General features: G+C 42.4%; 2 protein-coding genes across 4 annotated transcripts in view; both read left to right on the top strand.

Annotated features, from left to right (window-relative positions):
• Positions 1-12554, top strand: part of LOC136432683 (multiple epidermal growth factor-like domains protein 8) — a 31373-nt gene extending 18819 nt beyond the window's left edge. The window contains exons 24-39 of the mRNA XM_066424135.1: positions 113-327; positions 623-858; positions 1061-1268; positions 1924-2095; positions 2539-2717; positions 3153-3297; positions 3575-3842; positions 4209-4353; positions 4802-5003; positions 5627-5841; positions 6251-6693; positions 7146-7335; positions 7647-7805; positions 8400-8554; positions 9008-9119; positions 9663-12554. Coding sequence (XP_066280232.1) covers positions 113-327; positions 623-858; positions 1061-1268; positions 1924-2095; positions 2539-2717; positions 3153-3297; positions 3575-3842; positions 4209-4353; positions 4802-5003; positions 5627-5841; positions 6251-6693; positions 7146-7335; positions 7647-7805; positions 8400-8554; positions 9008-9119; positions 9663-10799 — 4181 coding nt within the window. The 3' untranslated portion in view covers positions 10800-12554. The remainder of the gene's footprint in view (positions 1-112; positions 328-622; positions 859-1060; positions 1269-1923; positions 2096-2538; positions 2718-3152; positions 3298-3574; positions 3843-4208; positions 4354-4801; positions 5004-5626; positions 5842-6250; positions 6694-7145; positions 7336-7646; positions 7806-8399; positions 8555-9007; positions 9120-9662) is intronic.
• A 2947-nt stretch (positions 12555-15501) lies between these two features.
• LOC136432680 (serine/threonine-protein kinase SIK3-like) overlaps positions 15502-21829 on the top strand; it is a 57415-nt gene continuing 51087 nt past the window's right edge. For 2 of the 3 annotated variants that reach the window (XM_066424130.1, XM_066424129.1), the window contains exon 1: positions 15502-15678. In XM_066424130.1, coding sequence (XP_066280227.1) covers positions 15529-15678 — 150 coding nt within the window. In that variant the 5' untranslated portion in view covers positions 15502-15528. The remainder of the gene's footprint in view (positions 15679-21829) is intronic. The other variant, XM_066424131.1, reaches the window with a different exon arrangement.

Below are 21829 nucleotides of genomic sequence, written 5' to 3'. Positions count from 1 at the left end.
AGGTCACCTCCCAAATCGTGAAAATGAAAATGAAACCTCCCCAAAAATGTCAAGATATGCAGTATAAAGTTCTCTACGATACCATGATCTCTTTTTTGCCATACCACCATAGGGTTTGTCACCGTGTACTTTGAAGCCAACATCACCCACGGGTCGCCCAGCCAGGGCTTCAATGCCACCTTCGTAGTCCACAGCTGTCCGGACGAGTGTACGGGGAACATGGAGTGTCGAGGGCACCAGTGTGTGTGCAAAGATGGCTACGGTGGCACTGTCTGCTCTGACCTGCTGTGCCCTAACAACTGCTCTCGACATGGACAGTGCAGTCAGGTAAGCACGAGGAAAAGCATCCCCATCAGACTCGAGTATAAATTATAATGGACTTCCGTTGTGGAGGGAAGAAGCCAATGGCCTGGAATCCATCCTATTCAAGCTTGGTTTTGTTCCAACGCTCGCTCAAGCTTCCACTGAGAATAAACTGACTTCCATCCCCATGGATGTATGGTCCTTATGCCCTGCAGTATGTTGGGAATGAAATATTAATTTTTAAAAGCAGTGTAGTAGGGATCAAACCTCTGCCTGTCTCCATCACCATGCACACACTCAAAGGAAAATATTGTTACAGATTGAGGAAAGATGCATCTGCGATGAAGGCTACGCAGGACCAGACTGCAGTGAGAAGATCCATCCGTACCAGGCCATCTTGGAGACGCTACGAAACCCTATCCGGGAAGAGGGTAGTAACGCCAGCAGGGACCCCTTAATGAGGATGGCACACAGCATGGTGCTGGACGACCACAACACAGTCTGGCTGTACGGAGGGATATCAGTCGCCTACGGCATACTGGGAGATGTCTACAGGTTAGTTCCATTTGGAGATGTGTTTTATTTTGGTGTGTTTATTACACATAACGGAAAACTGCGTTTACTGGCAAAACACACAGTAAGTAAGCACAAGCTGCGTAAGACCGAACCACACTGGCATAAAGTAATTATCTTGTTGAAAACCCCCAACCCCCCTCCAGATCTGCAACTAAAATGAACTGTTTCTCCCTATAAACAGTTATGACATTGCGGGGAATACATGGTCGCACCACGAGACCACGGTGGCGACTGTTGAGTCCGTACCCACCGCCAGGTACTTCCACCAGGCAGTTCTGAAGCCTGGCCAAAACCACCTGTTGTACGTGTACGGAGGAATCACGGCCAGCGCGGAGGACAACGCCTTCATACTGCTGAACCTGGACACACTGGAGTGGTCGGATCTAGAGGTGGGCAAAGTTCTGTGTTTCTTTATGCCTCTACAACAAATAGCAGCTATCACTAAATCATTCTAAATTTGCACGGACTTACTTTTGCAGTAGGAGGAGAAGGATGCATTCACAGTTTTAAGATCATATTTGAAACCGTAGAGTTACTGTAATGTTGTTGTACGAAGGAGAACACATTTATGGTGTGATGAGTCTGCAGTCTGTGAATACCTCGCAATTTATTTTCAGTTTATGTTTTATCCATCACAACCTGCTCAATGACAACATTGTTAAAACAAGTAACTTGCATTTGTTTGATAAAGACATTAATTTTACATTTTGCTATTGCATCTATTTCACAAGTTTAGTTTGTAGTATTTAACCTGCGTGAAAATTGTAATTACCACGTGTACCAAAAAGAGGTTTATAGGAGTAATCTGTAAGGAAATGTCTAATAGTATGGTTAATGGCTGCGGCATAGTTACTTGTAGTCTGTATTACTGCAAGGTTGTTGAAGGCAATATTAGCTGTGAATTATTTGAGAAAAACTATGTCACAAATAGGGACCTTATCTGTTATTGTAAGGATCCTGTGCTTTAGGTAGTAATGTTTGTAGTACCCTGCAGTTTAAAAAGCCTGTACTGATTGTTGGGTTAATTTTGATCCTTTTTTTCAGGACCCGACATGGCCCAGTATATCAGGCCACACCATGACCCTGAGGGGGGATGGGTCTTTTGTGCTGCTTGGTGGGTACTCCCCGGAACACGGTTTCAACGCCGATGTACGAGAGTTCATCTTCCAAACAGGAACATGGCACACAAGGAGCACCAGCGGCACCCCTCCCACTGGTAAGGAGACACCTCTTTAACATAACTTGTAACGATTGAGGTGTATGACCTCACCAGTGTGGACCCGCTGGACAGAGTTGCTTGGAAGGGGCAGTGTGAAGACTTAGCCAACTACTACCCACCTGTGTCAGGGACCCCTGCAGCAGTATAATCAAATACTAGATTCTACTACTACTACTGCCACCATAGCTTTTTTCCTATACAAATAGCCTTAGCAGATGATAAAAAGTGTTATGTTATAACTTTTAATACCTTGACTGTGTCCTTATTGTAAACGATATAGCCAGGAGAGAAGTTGCATTTTCTATTGCCTAGTGCATGATGTACTGCAAAAGTGCAGAAAAATTCTATCAGGTACATGTCAATGTTTGATAATGACAGTTTTTATTATATTTAAGTATATTCCAGTCAGTTACAGAAGTTTCTTCTCGTTGTCCTCCTAGGTTTGTACGGCCACACCACGATCTACAACCCTGACTTCCAGTTGTTCTTCGTGCATGGCGGGTACCGGTTCTCGCTGGACCGCGTGGAGCCGGCGGCTGACTTGTACATCCTGCACTACCCTGACTCTAGCTCTCCGGTCTTGATGTGGAGCATCATTGCCCCTGCTGACAACATCAGGGTGAGACTTTGGGTTGGATTTTACAGGGCTGCAGCCTGTGATTTGTGATTTCTTGTAAAATGAAAATAGTAACAGTGTGCTAAAGCCTGCATGACTTGTAGGCAGTTCATGATTGCTGTTCTAATATATTGTAAGAGCACAAAATCATAAGCTCTTTTTCACATCCTTGTACATGTACTAAGTACTTTTAAGGCTACTAAGTTATACTTAATCGTAACGATGTGTTGTGTATTTGCAGCAATTTTTTTAAAAATTGTAGATAAAACTTCTAACAACTTGTAAAATTGTAGGTATTTGAAATGATTATCTACAACAGTTACTATTCTATGCTACACAATATGGTCTTTTCTATCGATTAATTCTATGTTAACTACGTTTGAGAATTTCTAGAAGTTTATGATATTCATACTCATAACTCTACTCGCTTTTCTACAGCCTCTGCCAAGATTCTTCCACGCAGCAGTCCACTTGGGAGAGTCCATGTTGGTCCTGGGGGGTAGGACGGACACCACCTCCTTCACCAATGACATCCTGGTCTACAGATACGAGTGTAACACATGGTTGGACCTGTCCACCATTGGTAAGCACAGTGTACTGTACATTGAGTATGGTTTGCAGGGATGTAATTTCGTGGTACATGTAGGAGGACATTGTTGTAAGTCTGAGGTATTTTAAGTTCATGGTAGAAGCAACTGTAATAATGCAAAGCAACATAGACACAGAAAGCACAAATATAAAGGAACCACAACTATTTTGCAATTTATGGTAGTCCGTTCTTGCCTGAATCTCCTGGTGCCTACATATATCTCTGTGCTTCTAAAGCATAAAGGTTTAAAAAAAGAGTCTTTGCTTCACAGAAAACTCGACACTAGGGGATGACTTCCCCCCTGCGATTGGCCTGGCTGCTGTTTCCCATGACGACCAAGTCTACCTGACTGGCGGTTACGGAGGCACTACCTTCGGCACCCTGCAGACCCTGTCTGTACCTCACTCCTGCGAGTTCTACACCACACAGGAACAGTGTATCGCTAAGAACTGCTTCAGCTGTAAGCTCGTCTACCCGGTCAACAGCTCTCTACCTAACGTCACATACTGCTACTCCCAAACCCAAGGTCCTCCTGACAGGTAAGCAGCATTGGAAAGATTCCGAAGTAGGATTTAAATAGGCTGCAATGTACACGGTACACTGTATATGGTTTCTTTTACTCCTCTGGCATAGATGTCTAGTTTCAGAACAACTGTCTGGCTGCCACCCCTATGCACCTACTGTAAATGTATGTCCTAAGTATACATTTGATGAAATGTATACCAGCCACAATGGATGTAAATTTAAGGTGTACATACTTTCTGTGCATGAAATGTCTCTGCTGTTCTGCAACTTTTCTAAAACACTATGAAGTTGAAAATGAAATGTGTACTGTATCTAGATACCAGTTAGCTATAATAAGTCTATTAGTTAGTGATGTCCACAATGATCACACTTCCACACAGGTGCTACGACACAGCCAACGGTGGCGTCACGCAGGAGACGGACGGTTCCACGTGCAACCTGTCCATACTGGCGCCCCAGTGCGGAAACTTCCCGTCATGCGTTGAATGTCTGAGCAGTCATCCACGGAATCAAAACAGCGTACAGGTGAACATGAAAAGAATAGTTTTTGATAATGAATACTTTCTAGCTTTTCATGATATGGAGCTCATAGCATTAAGGAATGAGCTCTTCTGGTTACTTCTGGATGATTATAATCTATCATGTAGATCTTACTCTTTTTATCAAAATCTATCCAATCAACTGATCTACATAATAGATTTGGTTGATAAAGGTATGGTGTGACTCATCTATGCTTTCATCAACAGCAAGTTTTTTTATCGACTGGTTATATCCCATTTAACTTGTATACGCATCCTTTTTTTGTTTGTTTACAAAGCCGAACAATTTGATAGTACAGTTAATGGTAACGTGCTGCCCAATATGCCTGTAGGTCTAAGGTAAGTACAGTCACAAGAGTGCATAAACGTACAAATGTAAGTAAATTATGTTTTAAAACTTTCGGATTTCTGAAGTTATTTTTGTCTTTTAACAGACCTGCCAGTGGTGCACTAACTGTCCGGAGGGCGCCTGTATCGCCAGCGGCGGGGACTGTAACGACGAGAACAGCTGCCGCGTAGCGCAGCGTGTGGTCAGCCAAGTCGAGAGCTGTCCGTCAATGACTTGCGAGGCCTCCGACTGCGAAAAGTGCAAGGCCTTCTCCACCTGCATGTGGTCCAGGCAGTTCAAACGTTCAGGTAGGTGAACTGGAAATCCCGTCCAGGTTAGACTTAGAGACTCCCATGTCGTGTGCCAATTGAGGCAGTTAGAGAGGTGCAGCACAGTCCGATTGCCAGTCCAATTGCATCCTTTCATCGCCTGCTCACTATCTGGAGGTCCCCGTCTAGGCTGCCCTGTCGCTTCAGGGAAAGCAATAATTTGGTTACATCTACAGAAGACTATTGTCTACAATTACTATAATTACCTTGCACAAATAACTACAATAGACTTTACTAACAAATATTACATTCCTACATACAATGTAATTTTCACTGTAAATCTATGTAAGTTCGCAGGCAAATTACATCACATACAGTTTGCAGCACAAGAGAATCAGAAGTTTTCTCTATGGGTGAGTCTGCATTTTTGAACCAACAGGTGTTACACAAAAGAGCATAAGGTTGAATGTGATGTTTAAAAACGCTGCAGAAATTTTGCAATTTTTATGTACATGCAGGACCTGGTGAAGAACATACAAGCCACTGTGCATCGTTGAAAATAATAGATTACCATAGTTAGAGCATTTCATGCAACATAACTGCAGATTGAAGCATTTTAGTCATCTGAAGTCATCACCATTCTCATCCATACTTCTCCTCAGGGGAAACACGCCGAGTCCTCAGCCCCCACCCTGCCTACGACTGGACCTGCTTCAGCAGGAACCTTCTCGGTGTCTCCCCCTACGAAGTGGAGTCGGCGCCGCCAATGGAATGTCCCACGCCGTGCCACGAGCACACGACGTGCTACGACTGCCTGGAGAGTAAGGGGGCGGACGGCGGATGGCAGGAATGTGTGTGGAGCGACAGCCTAGGCCAGGTATGCTGGGTTCCTTATAACCCGTTTCTCTTGTTACAAAACCAACACACATGCATGCTGACAAAGCTATCAGAAATGGCACATACATGTACAACAGAATCACACACACACACAGACACACACTCACGCACACACAGACAGACAAACAAAACTTTCCTCTTTTAGGGTAGAAGTAACAACCCGAATGGAAACTTTCATGTAGTTTGTGTTGGATTGGGCAAAGGCATTATAAAGTTGACTTGACAAATGTCTTGTTTGAAGTTGGAAATGCAATTTTTGGCACGATATTACATCTTGACCCCTTAAATGTTACATGTTTTATTCCAGTGCATGAGCCAACCCCTAAAATCTTACATATTTTGTTCCAGTGCATGAGCCCACCCCTTAAATGTTACATATTTTGTTCCAGTGCATGAGTCCGTCCTATATGCCTATGCGTTGTACCAACGGCATCTGTGGCCGGGTCATCCAACACTCGTCAGACTCCTGTAACAAGGCCTGCATCAGCAACACCCAGTGCTCCACCTGCCTGGCCCACCTCCAGTGTGGCTGGTGCGCCGTGGACAGCTTGAACGGCGAAGGCTTCTGTATGGCCGGCGGCTTGAACGGCCCAATCAACGACGGCATCTGCCTACAAAACAACATCACGCTGCCCACGGTAGAGGTCGTGCCGGAGGACGTCAGGAACTTGAGCGTCATCATCGGCAGGCTGGCCTCTGGAACGTGGGCGTTTAGGCAGTGTCCTGCTGAAAACGAATGCCTGAATGGCCATTACCACTGTGAGGAGAACGAGCAGTGTATCGACACCCCGCTGTCCTACACCTGTGAATGTAAACCTGGCTACGAGAAAAAGTGAGGGCACTTTATACCACTTGTGAGATTACTAGTATTCCATTTTGAAATCTCAGAAAGGGACAGAATTTAACTTTTTTTCCACTCTCCTGAGTCACTGTGGTTTTTGTGGTCTCCAACTACTTCTTTATCAAACTGTTCCTGTTCAAGTTTATTTGGAAGAATGCAGAAAAATGTAGATATACTTTCTGTCCAACCAAGAGAACGGATAATGATTCTGACCATAGATATTGTAAGTCTAGTAAGTAGGTAACTAAGTAAAGCTGTCAAACCAAGACTGAGGACCAAGCATGACACTTTTTCGATAGCTACAGTAGTGCAACGCGACCTTGCCATGGCTCATGCTCTCAGCCAAGCAGAGAGGATCCCCCTTCTCTTGTTGATAATTGTGTTGGATTCCTTTAGGTGCAAGTCTACTAAGTTCTAACTCTATCTCTGCTATGTCTTCTTAGGGACGGCATGTGCAAGCCTGTTTGCAGACAGGGCTGTGCGAACGGAACGTGCACCTTGCCTGATGTTTGCGAGTGTTTCTTCGGTTACGTGGGAGACAACTGCTCGGTGCCCTGTCGCTGTAACGGTCACAGCGACTGTGCCAATGCCACCCACACAGACGTCTGTCTGGAGTGTGTGAACAACACACAGGTGAGATGTTCTGTCCTTCTGACCTCTGTCCTTGAAAAGATATTTGGACGGCAGGTCTACAACAGAACTGAAAACTTCAACAGGAAGCTGTAAAGTCGTTGGGTTTGTTCACCCATCATCATCCTAGAATGTACAAAAATTCAAATTGAACTGAAATGTAACATGTACAAGTCATCATGAATTATGATGACATGGAATGAGTCTTTATCATCTTTGTCAAGATCATATAATTGAGACTTCTATACAGTGCAATACGTTCTATTACAGTAGTGAATTCTGTCAAATTTCTGAAACTGTCATGCCACCCACAGGGAAGGCAGTGTGAGGAGTGCAAGCCCTTCTACGTGGGGGATGCCAGGAACAACGGCACCTGTATCCCATGTCTGGAGTATTGCCACTTCAACAGCCGTGTCTGTGGGAGCAGATACGCGGTGTCACAGATGATCGACTCGGATCCACAGGTGTTTTCGGTAAGGGACTGTTGTCATTGTCAGATTTTGCCAGACGTTGGCATTGACCGATTGAAGAATAGACAGGCAAGCTTTGACTGTTTTAGTCTTTCTAAGCCAAGAATACTTTGTACCTATTCTTTCTGCACACTAATTGGCTCATACCTACTGTTTTAGTAATTGGCTAATCCATATGAAGCTATGGGGTAGTGCCTGGAGTCGCGCGTCGCTGTGATTTGTAGTATTTCCCGTTGTTCTTTGCCCCGAGAGAAGATTGCATTTGGTTTGGGTGGATGGGTAAAAAATGTGCTTCACTATGCCTACTTTTTTTTTCCCCTCTCCCACTCCTTCTATCCTATGATGTAAACCTAACCGGACTACCAGGCTGGGTGGATGAGTCCGTCCTATTGCGCTGTATTCAGTCTATCTTGTCGTTATATAGTATGAGGGGCTTCGCCTTATACGGATTTGGCCAATCATCGCACAGGAAAGATAGTTTAGAGATGACTATGAGACAGCTGGGGAGTGGGGTGATGAAAGATACCTGTGCAGTTTGAGTCATTGACATCAGGTTTAAGAAACTGTACTATATATAATTGTGTTTCCCTTTTTTAGGGCCGCAACGTGACGAGTGATTTAGTGGTAAAGGGAAGCGACGCAGACGACGCAGTGTGTTTCAACTGTCAAAACTTCAGTGATGGCGAGAGGTGTGAGAATTGCCTGGTGGGATACTTTCCCCAACAGATAGATGACCGCAGTGTTTGCACAAAGTAAGTACCAAAGAGGTCATGTACAAGAGAAATGCAGTTTCAAGACTTTCACTTATGAGTCGAGAGGAGAAAGCCATTTATCATTTACAGTTTTACAGTTTTTCGATATTCAGCAGGGCTAAAAAAGAATGGGCATTTCTGTAGACTACAGGCATATATCTAAGTTCAATAGGGTTCTGTAGTAGACAACAAGAGAGGGATTGTGTTCATGTTTGTAGATGTTTTTCATTCTCATTTAATGCAACTTTGATATTAAGATATGCCAGGTGTACCATATCACCGGGAGCATCCTTTGTGCTGAACATCAGAAGAGTGTTGCAAAATCTATGGTTGCTACTATGTCAATTTACATTCATGTACAAATGTAGTTAATTTCATGCCCAGCTTGTATACCAAATGATGTTGCCCAAAAAACAAACAATACTGATTTTTGTTTGTTTGTAACTCCTAAAGGTGTCATTGCAATGGCCATGGCAGTGTCTGTGACCAGGACGGAACCAAGTGTGACTGCCACAATAACACGGAGACAAAGTGTACCAAGAACGAAGAATGTTGGAGACAGCAGGTAGGGCTGTAACAGACATCTTAATGATTGACGTATACTGTCAATGCATCTTTTCCTAGGGATTTAATTACGCAGTGGGAGAGAAAAGGGTGTTTTTGCAATGTTTGAAGTTCCGATTTGAAACAATTCTGAAGCACAGTATAGATGTGCAAAACACATGTCTTTTGTCCCATGCTTTCGCAGTAGGAGGTAGCTGCGAAAACTACCACAATCATTTCAAGACTTACAGTAATAAGATAACCTTAAAGTTCTTCTTCATAGAAGCTGAATCCGACTTTCCGCAGAAGTCTTTGTCACAAAGTAGACTGTTACTTCCTGACCAAGCAATTGAATGTCTGTCCAGAAGCAAGATTGGATTAGATATTAAGTAATCTTGCCCACCTCCTCCCTCTGGTATCCTGCAGTGCTGTTCATTTTGACCAACAGATCAAGATAAAAGATTATGTAAGCTAATTTATATGCATATGTATGAAGTATATTGGTTCTTAAACACTGAGGTAAAGCTTTGTATTTGTTTTTACAACTCAAATTTTCTTCTTCCAGTGTGCCCAGTGCAAAAAGGAGATTTACCTTGGCACACCAATTGATGGAGCCCAGTGCTACAGGCAAATGAGTGTCGACCAAAACTTCTGCTTGGACCCCGAGACCCAGACCAATTGTGATTTCCGCCCCGGCCCTCTACATCAGTATCGCTCGGTCTTCTTCGCAGTACAGCCCAAATACACTAACGTCGACATACGACTAACAATCGATGTCACACAAGGAATGCTGGATGTATACATGTCATACGATGAGCAGACATTCGTCATCGACGTAAACAAAACCACTGGAGCACATATCGTTGTTATCCACCAAGACTACCACCGTGAGAGATCTCAGGAACTTGGTGCACGCAAGAAACGACAAGCAGAAGAAGGAGAAAACCAGGCAAGCAGTGAAGGGAATCTCTTGTATGAAGTAGAAGCAGTCAACATCAACACCTTCGTAACCATTGGCAGGGCCCAGACCTTCCTCATTGTGAGGAACGTAAAAGACCGCCTGGTCATCACGCTTCCTCACCTCAAACACGTTCTGAAAACGCAGCGATTCTACATCGCTTTGGTGGCCCTTCCACACAACAACATAACTGAGACGTACGGAGTGCTGTTCTACCGCCAAGACCAGACCCACATCGACCTCTTTGTGTTCTTTTCCGTTTTCTTCTCCTGCTTCTTCCTGTTCTTGGCTCTCTGCTTCGTCATTTGGAAGATAAAGCAGTCGGTCGACTCGAGGAGAGCGATGGTGCGACGGCAGATCGAGATGCGGGAAATGGCCTCCAGGCCCTCCGGCGGGGTGTTGGTGGTGATCGATTCAGATGACGACCCACTTACCCCATTGGTTCCTAATAAGGTTAAACTGCCAAAACTGTCTCTGAGGAAAGGAGGGCCTCATCAACCTCAGGGACATGCCGACGATCCATTCCACAGCTCTCCGCTGACGATAGAACCGACCGACGACGGCATGGCCGCGGTCGTCACTGTGTTCTTCCAGCTGCCCGGAGGCATGTCGGCGCCGCTCAGAGCTTGTCTAGCCTCTACGCTGGTTACGATGAAATACCCGTCGAATTACGCCCATGGGTCCCAAATTGTACAGAGTATGAAAAAGACTGCAACAAGACGAACGGGAACTGTTCCTGTGTGACGTTCTCAATGTTTGTAACAAAAGTATATGTAATTATCTGCACTTATCTGAATGAGAAAAGACCTGGTTCTAGTACCAGACATGTATGCTTGATATGTAAAAGAATCACTGTACATAGTCCCTGCAAGGATGCATACATATAAATAATGTGCAAATTATATTTTTGAAGTGTAGTGTGTAGACGTTGTGCTGCACAATGTTTTAATCGCCTGTCTCTGCCTGTCTCTACGCAACTGTCAAAATATGCAGGTTTTTAAGTATGATTGTGTAGATTAAGAAAAGACATGAAGATGTTCGAGTTGAACTTGGAGACAGAAAACAGGATCTGCATTTCATATACATTTTGTATATGTTGGACTGTATACAAGAGAGTTTCACAATTGTGATTCCTTTGAAGTTTTGGCACCTTTGTGTATGCACAGTCTCTGCAACATACACTCATTTTGTAGATCATTGGAAGGTCTCCTTTTTATAAAATTTTCATATGAAACTGAAAGTATCAAGTCTAAAACCGAAAGTATAACCATATCTTGAGTAAATAGCTGCATTGAGGAAAACCCTCTGTGTACAGTGACTTCTCTGACTGGAGACTTTCCATTGGATTTGCCAACTTAAGGCCCTCCACCATGCTACTGTGCATGTATATAAGAGATGTTGAAAAACTTGGTAGCCAAATTTACTTTCTCTCTGCAATATTAGTGATGTTTAAAAAGAACTTCTCATGTGATCAGGCCAGAGCTCAAGCCATTTTTTTGTCCATAAGATTCTGTTGACAGGCATTTGCAATGCTGCTATTGTTTTTGAGAGAGAAAAAGAGTTTGTTACTGGCCACGGAGTAAGGAAAAGGTCTGATTTTAAATCTGTGGAGACTTTTTTTAGACATGTGTCTTTGTGCTTTTCATTCCTTTGTGTTTAATGGTGTATAAGTGTACGGATGATTTTTTATGTATAAAGTTCTCCACTGCTCGTGATGTGGGGTCTGTATGCACTGGCTGAGGGGAGAGTAAGACAACAAATGGCTAATTAACCGAATGATTCATGTTGTTCACCTCTCTTGTTGCACTCTACACTTTCGAGTTACTGATCTATGCCAGTAAAAACTGATTGGACAGTCAGAACCACCAGTCATTGTAAAACACAGCTTGATACGGCAGCCTCCGATTGTAAAGTTGTAACAACCATGCAAAAGTTCTTGTCCTTGTGTCTTTTGAATCACGTCCCTCTGCATGTAAAAGTTCTTAATTTCTTACAAAGAAAGTTCACGTGCTGCTGACCTCTACCGTAACTCGGCTAGAACCAGAAAAATCATTTTCCATTAGCGCAAAACAAGTAGGAACAAATCTATTTACACTTGTACAATGAAGTAGTAAAGTGTAGAATCATGTCAGTTTGGCAGTTGTATTAGATGAACACCATTTGTAATGGTTGAATCATAGCAAAGTTGTTCATGAAATTTGGGCAGCTGGATGTCCTACTTTGTGCAGCTGCTGCCATCCAAGAAACTGTGGTAGCTGTATTGATATACAATACTTCAAAGTCAGATTGCCAGTTCTCTATGTTGATTATTCTCATTGTTACAACTTGTGATTTATACATTTGATAGCAAGATTCGGGACAACTGTCAAGTAGTGACTCACCTTTGTACATCTTTTTATGTAGACACAATTTTATGGTACGTTTGAGATGATTGGATATGTCTTGTTTTAAGAACCGGTGTACAGAACGTTGTAACAGCAAATACAAGCTGAAAGCATAGCACAGACGTGGTCGTTGTTTATTAAGAAATTTCCTTTGTAGGACTTATCTACTCAGAGTTTTGGCATAAAACCTGGTGTTCTCAGTCCTATCGTTAGTCACTGACGAAAGACAGTGGATGCTGTCTGAAACGTCTGACTGTTTCAAAATCTTATCCAGTTGCTTGAGTAATTATTTTTGGCGCATGTGGTTTACACTCCATACCAATAGACCGATCCCATAGCCCGCCCACCCCGTCAAAACATATAGAAATGCGAAACAAATACATAACTACCGTTCCATGACCGCATACCTTTAACAAATGATGTTAACCTTTGCCGACGACTGACATATCATAAATGTTTCCTACTAATAATGCAAATAAGGTCATTTTCTCTACCCAAATAACAGAAGCTGTCCAAAGCATGACAGTATGTACCCGACTACAAGCTGACCAACGTTCTTATACCTCGGAATTATTTTAACGTTAATGGAGGGGAAATTGTAAATTTACATTTTATTCTGCATATTATAAGCACCAAATCTGTAAAGCTTACAAACTCGGGGTTATGATGCATACTGTTAGATTGCTGTGTCGCAAGAAAACCTAGCCAGTGACAACTGAGTAGAAAAACTATTTTCTGGGAATATTTTGTTCTAGCTTATATAACGTCCTTGAACTAACACTTAACCGAGTATGTCGAAATTTCTTTCAAAATATGCAACCCATCAGTTGCCATGCAGTGAACAATTACACTCCCATGTTACGTGTTCAGAAGCGCTCTACACTATAAAAAGTGACTTTGACATATTCGTCGTTTCTGTAGCTTACAGATAAGCGAGTTCTCTGCGCAGTAAGGACCGTTAGATTAAAGCTGGCGCATTTCCAGCAGTGCATTTCAAAGCTTTCATGTGCAATTTTATGCAGTTATGTTGTTTTATAGAGTTATGTCGACTCACTGACGAATGCTAACACTTCTGAGGAGCACGGTTCAGTAGCTGTAGGCGTTTGTTTCTTCGCATCCGATAATGTCATTGATTACGGCCTTGTCGGTAGACTGCCTTCATTCGTCTAGGCTATTCTGATGAATACTAATACTGTGAGTGACCTTTGCATCTTACTTCCATCCTCGTCCACCAGGACCTTTCCGCTCTACGTTACATCGCTCGCCCTTTCTGCGAGCGATGTAACGTGGAGCGGAAGGGTCCTGGTGAACGAGGATGCTTACTTCAGGACATGACCAGTGTCCTTGACTTTCTTTGCGAACGTGGCAAGGTACGTGAGTCTTAAGGTTAGAGCTGACTTAGAATTTAAAGGTTCTAGGTTCGACTTCCTAGCAGGCCCTAAATGGTGTGCCCTTGGGAAAGGAACTTTATGCCTATTTCCTCACCCGACTCAGGTGAAAAAGGCTGCCTAGCGGGTTCCAGATGGGACGTAAAGCCCCCTGGTTGAGGAGACCCGTACCTCGAGCGCGTTACTCGAGCGCGAACTCACCACCGTTTATCGAATTCGAAAATAGTATGGGCCCATGGCCTGTGTAGGAGAGGTCAGACCCTACAGTCCGATTGTACACAGCATGTACAACTGCTATGTTACGCCTATGGTGATTTATACAAACAAGCAAGCAAACAAACAAACAAACATATCGCGAATAAGTTATACATCTGTTTGAATACTGAGCCCCAAATCGCATGTAGCAGCCATGTCCTTACGCACAGGCTATCCATCCTCATTATGTTCAAAATCGATCAGGTTGGGAGGTCAGACTGGCTACATTACTATTATCAAAAATCACTTGTTCTTTAACTTGCCCGGCTTCCGTTTTCCGTGAAGCAATGCACACATCACTACATGCGTCTACAAATATCCTCCATCGTCTTTTATATATAATGAGTTACATTTCCTGACCAAACTTTGTCCATGCTGTTACCTCTCGGATCGAACAAAAAGTGTTAAGTATAGTTCGACTGTTTTGTCAACTTTAGGGTGCAGTACTTACGTCTGCCGCTAGATTTCACCTCAGATTGCACCACTTGCATCGGATCTTTGTTGCTGTGAACAATGCTTGAAAACGTACCAATTGTTTGTTCAATAGATTCTAACTTTTCCTCAGTTCATGAGAGATTCTTAGACAGACACTACCAATTTTACTATGCGTATAGAATAATGGACTCGGTTCTAACTTTGTGAAGCTTCACTGTAAAGTCATATCAAATGGCTCAATTCAAAACCCGATTCACGGTCATATCATACCTCTAACGCCTACAAAAAACGAAAGAAAGAAAGAAAAAACTACATCATAAAACAGCACCAAACAACAGTTGAGGGCACAGATTTCTTTCCCGTCAGCCCAAAGCAGGATTATCGACCTCCTCTCTAGATCCTAACCACAGATAATGTGGGCGCTGTCACTCAAGCAGAACGTAATTGTGATGACGCACAGACCGACCAAACGTCAATGCGTCGTGACAATTGCAGTCTGCTTGTTTCCTGCATACGGAATTGTGCAACCATGTGGACAGTGTTGCTTCGTGAGCCGATTTACTTTACCTGGCTTTGTGTTTAACTTTAAGGTAAGACCAGAAAACAATGACAAAAGCGCTGGTGTCGTCAAAGAAAAACAAAAAGCGCTGCTGTTAATGTTACAGCTTTGATTATGGAGTGCATCGGCAAATGAGGTATTTTTGTTGCAATTACAAAATAGAGGCTTATATTTCTTATTTTTCTTTTCTTCTTTTTCTCCAAATTATTAAATTATTTGTATCCTAGTTCTACGCTCACTGATATGAACTGTTTTAAAGATAGCATTGTGCTTTTTGAACACACCAATTTACTGTAGGAATATCTTTTGTTAAACTCAATTTTGAATGCATCTTTAAGGAGACAAACCAATATTCATCTTGCATCATCTTGCAACTTGTACACGTCTTGGGCGTGACCCCTTGCTCACCCCACGGCGCAGTGCGCACGCGCGCGGAGACTTGGGAAATCAAAATGGCGGCTTGTCGTCAGCGCGGTGCTGCTGCTGGAGGCCCTCGCGGCCTCAACAAGCTGACAGTCGGCTACTACGAGATCGAGAGGACTATCGGCAAAGGCAACTTCGCCGTGGTGAAGCTGGCCAGCCATATCATCACTAAAACTAAGGTAAGACAGGAGGAAGCCTCGCTTCGCGCCCGATCGATCAGGAGAGAGATCGCGATCGTGTGTGTGTGTGTGTAAGTCTGTGCAGTTTCCCCCTGGCGAGCTGAACTTTCCAGCTGCTTGCAGCTCTCAGATCGACAGAAAATTCTACCCCAGGGGTGACCCTGCGTACGAATGAGTCTCGGGGACTCCATGAGAATGTCACAGGTCCACGACAAGACACTGCAAAGCCAGCGGTTCCGCCCACATTTTGCCTCCAGAGGCGGTGTTAGTTTAGGTACGCGACAGCTCCAACCCTAACGCGGAACTCTCTCCAAAATATTGCGAGCAGAACCTGATATTTCCACATCTCGCCGTTGTACAATAATTTTCCGCTAAGTTAAACACATGATGAAGGACGTGCTACCTGTCGAAAGGGCCTGCCATATGGCGATAGATCACGCACACGGCGAGGTATACAGGGTTTTATGTGTCCGTGCATTTTTTTGTACGGAGGAATGGTTATTTTTTACATGTAGTCTGCATTGACAAATTTGTTTTGAACAAGTTGGCGTCATCGGTGGCGTCATGAATTTCATGACGCCACCGATGACGCCAACTTGTTCAAAACAAATTTCACTCAACCTTCTGAGGCAAAGCCAGAACGAAACCTTCATCAGCCAGCATTTATTTTTTTTACACAAGCAAGACGTCAAGCGTGATATATCCTCCAACACCCACTATCGTCTCCCATCTTGATCCTAAACAGAAGATATGAATCTGTATAATTTGTTTCCCTCCTGCTTTCCGTTGTTATTTGTTTTTATTGGTGGTTGTATGGGTTTGGGTAATCAGATTTATCTGGAGCTATTGGACTTACTGGTTTAAGGTAGCAAAGTGGGTTAATTCCTCGTGGTTTGTTATTCCAAACAAGTCTAGCTGTATGTTACCAAATACTGGTCTGGTGGGTCGCCTAAATGCCATGTAAGTCACACCAACAGGGGGGAAATCATTTCATTCTAAAGGCTGCATCGAAACATATGAATGATTTTCATGTTTGAGGAATGCTTCGCATTTCACTGGTTATGGAGTGTGCGAACATGGCCGCATGCATGCAGACTTGACCGAGCACTTCACCATATCAAATTGATTGATGAACTTTCTGCCAGACTGAAATAATAGTGGAGTATGGGCTGCTTTGTTGCTGCAAATAGTGTACTACAGGGCCTTGACAGGTGTTTGCACCAAAGTTAAATAAACAGCAGGATGGGGGAAGGCAATGCTGCCAGTTGTCATCGCCAACCTTTTGCGCCCGCTGTATGGGCAGCACGACACACGAAAAACAAACTCTTATAATTACCTGTTTGCTTAACCATGGTTATTGGCAGTCATCGGGTGAACTAAAGCGACAAAGGGTGTATATGAGTGGGTTCATACTGTGATTTATTGGATTGACTCTTGCCTTGCTGCATTTCCTCATGGGTGGGCTTTGGAAGTGTTCTTGTTAGGATGTTATCTGTATCCCTATTGGTTCTTCTTCAAATATTGTGGGAGGGGTGTGTGGGGTTGTGACAGCAAATTACTAATCTGATTAGATCTGGAGCTTTCCATATTGTCAACCAATGATGAGAAAGGTTTCATATGTGGGTAGGGAGTGATTGACAAGTGGTTACCAGTTGGATGGGAATGAAGTTGTTCTAGGCAACCAAATCATTCGCTGGATGTACAGTAGGAGTTAAGTGCAGTTTTGTTTTGCAATGACTCGAGAAATGAAGCATTCGATTACGGCAAAATACCGCATGCTGTTAACATTTATAGAGTAGCTCAAGAAGCTATATTCTATTATGAATTCAATTTCTATTCTATACAGTAGATTCCTGTTGTCTTTAATTTGTGAGAACGTTGAAGTGGTAGATTTGCATGGCAAGGTTATTGGAAAATCTTAATGATGTAAGAAGACATTAAAATTTTGGTAGAATACAATAATAATCATGAATTCTTTTCTCACACCATATTTTCACAAAATTATAGATATGACTGTAATTATAATATGTATGTGACATAACTTAGCTAATATGATACTAGCCATCCTATGTGAAAGAAGTGCTAGTTCTATGGTCAATACAAAAAAGCCACGGTTTGAACTGCGCATGTAGGGCAAAGGTGAATGAAGGCCCTCAATTTTTAAAAATAGTTCCTGTCGAGACCTTGCTTAATACATGTCCAAACGTGCTTTGTCGCACATGCCTTCAACTTTGACATACTACCCACGATGCATCACATTGCACATGCACAGTTTGAACTGGGAACCAGCAAAGATACCAAGGTAGTGTTTACAGGGTAAAGCAATGAATGTCAATTTACCGTGACTTGGAATTCAAAACCCTTCAAAATGGGAATTCAAATCACCTCTTGTTTTTTTATAATAGGAGAGTCCATTTCAGACCCTGAGGAAGGTAGGAGTTAATATCTTTTAGCCTGTGTTTTAAGCAGCTTATTTTCCTGGACAAAAACAACCTCCCGCTTACTCATCTGATTTCTAGATTCCTGTTATGTCTGGGAAAAAAATGTAACATTTCTTAAGTCAACATTTACATGTACATATATTCTGAATGGCTGAATCCCAACATTTTGTAGTTCAAATGTGAAGAATTGCGATAAAAAAATGCAAAGACTGAAAGTGATAAGTTGGATTTGGATGTAAATAAACAGGATCATTTTTTAACACACCTGTAGGTGTATGGCTGTCTACCTGTTGCAACATAATTTATGACTTGTGTGATTCATCAATATTGTCAATTGTAAATACAGATATTTTTCTCAGAAATGTCCCCCATTGATAACTCTGAAAATGATGTTTGATTCCTGTATGAATTTTCAGCTTTCTTCCCAAATTTTGTAGGAATTCTTAAGCTGCTTCAGGAAAAAAAAAATTAATTAGCTATACAAGTCATGTAGTTCACTTTCTTTATTAAGTCTTATCAAGGAGGTTATATATAACCTCCTTGGTCTTATGAATTTGAAACTTTCTACATACAACACATGAATTATTTTGATACGATTAGAGATACAAGGGAAAGATAGTAAGGGAAAGACACTTGTGTGAAACAATACGTAAGGAAAGACTGTTTTTGTTCATGTTGGTCATGAACACTTGATACCAACGACCCCATTTATCAGCAACTCCCACCAAGAAGTCAATAGGACAGCAGTACTGGAAATCTTGAAAATCATGAAATGTTCATGGTGGTTTTATTTTTGCTGTTTCCAATTCACGACACTGCAAATATGAGCATCCAGTGAACATATATCACTACTGTACTACAAGATTGTTTCAACCATGAGCTTAAAACACTGTGAAAACCTCCTATCCCCTCCTATTATGAAATTAATTCCCTGCAAAAATAACTAGATTTACAGTAATTTATAACAATTGCCCTTTGGAAACCTACCCAACCTTTTGCATTAGTGATTGTAAAAAAAAATTTCTGACTGAGATAGACCTGAATTATGATAGATAAAAACATAAAACTTCCCTTGGCCTGGGGAAAAGATATCTTATTCGAAAGCTGGGTTCATTAGGGTTCGTTTAGCTTCATTAAATATGAATGACCTACTTAATGTGGTAGGATGATTGTTGGGCGTGTTAGTAAGGCCGTTGGTCGATAAGCATTTTCTTCTACATTTCAAATTGACTGGAAAACAGGTCGTTGACCCCAATCCATAATCCTGGTGAGAAAGATAAATTTCAATTTTAGTAAGTACATGTGTATATAGCAAATGAAACTGAATTCAGTTTGGTGCTGTTTTCTCCTTTTGGATTGGAATTTGATGTTAATTATTTTACTTAATGTGAGTTGTGCTTTTAGTGGTATTGACCAATGAATAACAAGCGTACAAATGTATGTCTTGAATTGTCTTCTGGAGACAGGCACTACCCTATGCACCAAAAGGGGCGGGAAAATTTCAAACTCTCCTCTGACTAAGATGCTAGCATAGGTTTCCTTCAATGTTGGCTCAAACTCCCCTATGATTGAAATGGTCCATCCCGTTAAGCCAATGTTGTCACATTTTTTGCTGCTCAGACGATTCACAGTCTCTTGAATTTTGGAGACTACATCAAGGGCTCTTCTTTTGTCTCTCTTCCAACCTGTCCATCACGTCTGAATAATTTGTCTGCGAGCCGTCTCACTCTTTACCCTGGCCTAGATATCTTTCACTTCACTCCCCACCTTTTGTGCTCTCTCCTGACAAATGATAACAAACAGATGTTCAGTCAAGGCTAATCTACACCGCATTAAATCAATCACAGCTTGACTGTGTACAGACCAATCAAGGCTTTAGTGCTGTCGTTTGAGGCAAGAATTACTGTCGGTCACTGTTCTTTCAAGTTGTGTGCTCTGTAGAAACCCTGAAGTTTGTTACTTAATACTTGGCATTTATTCTTGTTTATAATAGATAGAAAGTTAGTCTCGCCAAAAGGGATTTTAATTCTGAATAGTGCAGTGCACGGTCAATTTTGCCTTGATTTAAACATTTGTAACCATTGTCCTTTGTTATGCCCTGTTGTACTTTTCTGTTTTCAAATATGACATTTATATATGTCCTGCAGTGATAGGTAAAGAAAGTTTTAGATAAGTAAAGAAAATTAAATTCTTAGGTCTTTGAGTTCATGACATCTTACTGATGTACCTGTTAGTCTTGGAAGTTTTTTAAGATGAAATAACAACAACAACAAACAAACAAATAAACAAAACACAAGATTGTTAGAGTGTTCTATACTGTGACTGTCTTACCACAATCCTTGAAGATGTACTCATCAGAAAGTGGGACACCAACTCTGTTACAAGTGTCTATAAGTCTCGTGATGGTATCTAACACAGAAGGAATTGTATGTACACTACATGTACACGTTGCCCAGAGATTGTGTGGGCTGTACGATATATTGTCACCCCACGGTGACCCCCGACGTCTCATCAGACAAGAACGCGTTTGTGTAAACTGGACAGCTGACTCCTGCCCACAGATATCTCCCCGACTATCACTCTGTATATAGACACAGACTGTACGCAGTGGGCAACAATATGGCGTCGTAAATCCGCGGCTTTATTCACACTTTACAGTTTTATGAGGTTGGCATAGCTGCCTCCGGATGCTGAGTGATAATTCGACGGGGCAGCGGCGACTTTGAAAGGCGACGCGGCGAGGGGGCCTGCTAAAACTCAGGACGTTCCTTGGGGCAGAGAAGACGCCTGATTTATCTTCAAGTGCATCTGCTGTTACTTTTACAGGGGACTGATTTGTATTTTGTCAAGATAAAAAGTTGATCTCTCTATTTCACAGACTTGGTGTTGGTCCCAAAGGCTTTCTGGTGCTTAGAATTTACAAATATATTACATTCAACAAGTTGATATCAAGATGTACATTTGTGTTTGGACTATAAAAATGACTTTTGATCACTCGTGCTGATGTTACCATTTCATGGATACTTCCTCTTCACCAGCCATTCAGTCATAATGCAAGTGGAACATGTAACAGTTTTGTCCCCAGAGTAACTGGACTTCGTCACAAATGCCAACTCAGATGTTTGCAAGAAACAGATGTCCGTTGTGGTATTTCAGACCCACAAGCACTTTACGAGATTTCATCTAAGGTTATCATGAAGCAATGTCCAGACGAACCGTGCCCTCGCATTCGGCCAGAAGCACTAACGCACTGGGTCAAAAGGTAGAGATGCAGGGCCTCTTGACGGGGGTACTTGTCTGGCGTTCGATATTTTACGATATAGCAGGCAAACAAGACCAGCGAACTGTTGATATGCATCCAGGAGGGGGTCACTGACTGAGGGGGTCAACAGCCTTGACTTGTGACCAATGTACAAACTTTGGGTCTTATCTAAGCCTGGACCTTCAGACTTGGATGCCAGTGTTTTTCTTTTGAAGGAGGGGGAGGGGGGTGGAGGTCGATAGACTTCCAATGCCAGCTAGGCAAGTCTTTATGTCTTTAGTGTTGTCATAATTTGTGTAAAATGCTGTGTGTTGTGCCCTTCTGTTGAAGTGTTTTTAGGCCCATTGTTACATGTGCAAGCAAAAATGTGGAGCATAAAGGGATTTTATGGCTACTTGACCTTGACCTCGTGACTTATGTTCCAAACATCAGTCTGTTTGAAACAGGT

The sequence above is a fragment of the Branchiostoma lanceolatum genome, chromosome 4 (genome assembly GCF_035083965.1).
Source record: "Branchiostoma lanceolatum isolate klBraLanc5 chromosome 4, klBraLanc5.hap2, whole genome shotgun sequence".
Taxonomy (NCBI): Eukaryota; Metazoa; Chordata; class Leptocardii; order Amphioxiformes; family Branchiostomatidae; genus Branchiostoma; species Branchiostoma lanceolatum.
This window is presented reverse-complemented; position numbering and strand designations above follow the sequence as displayed.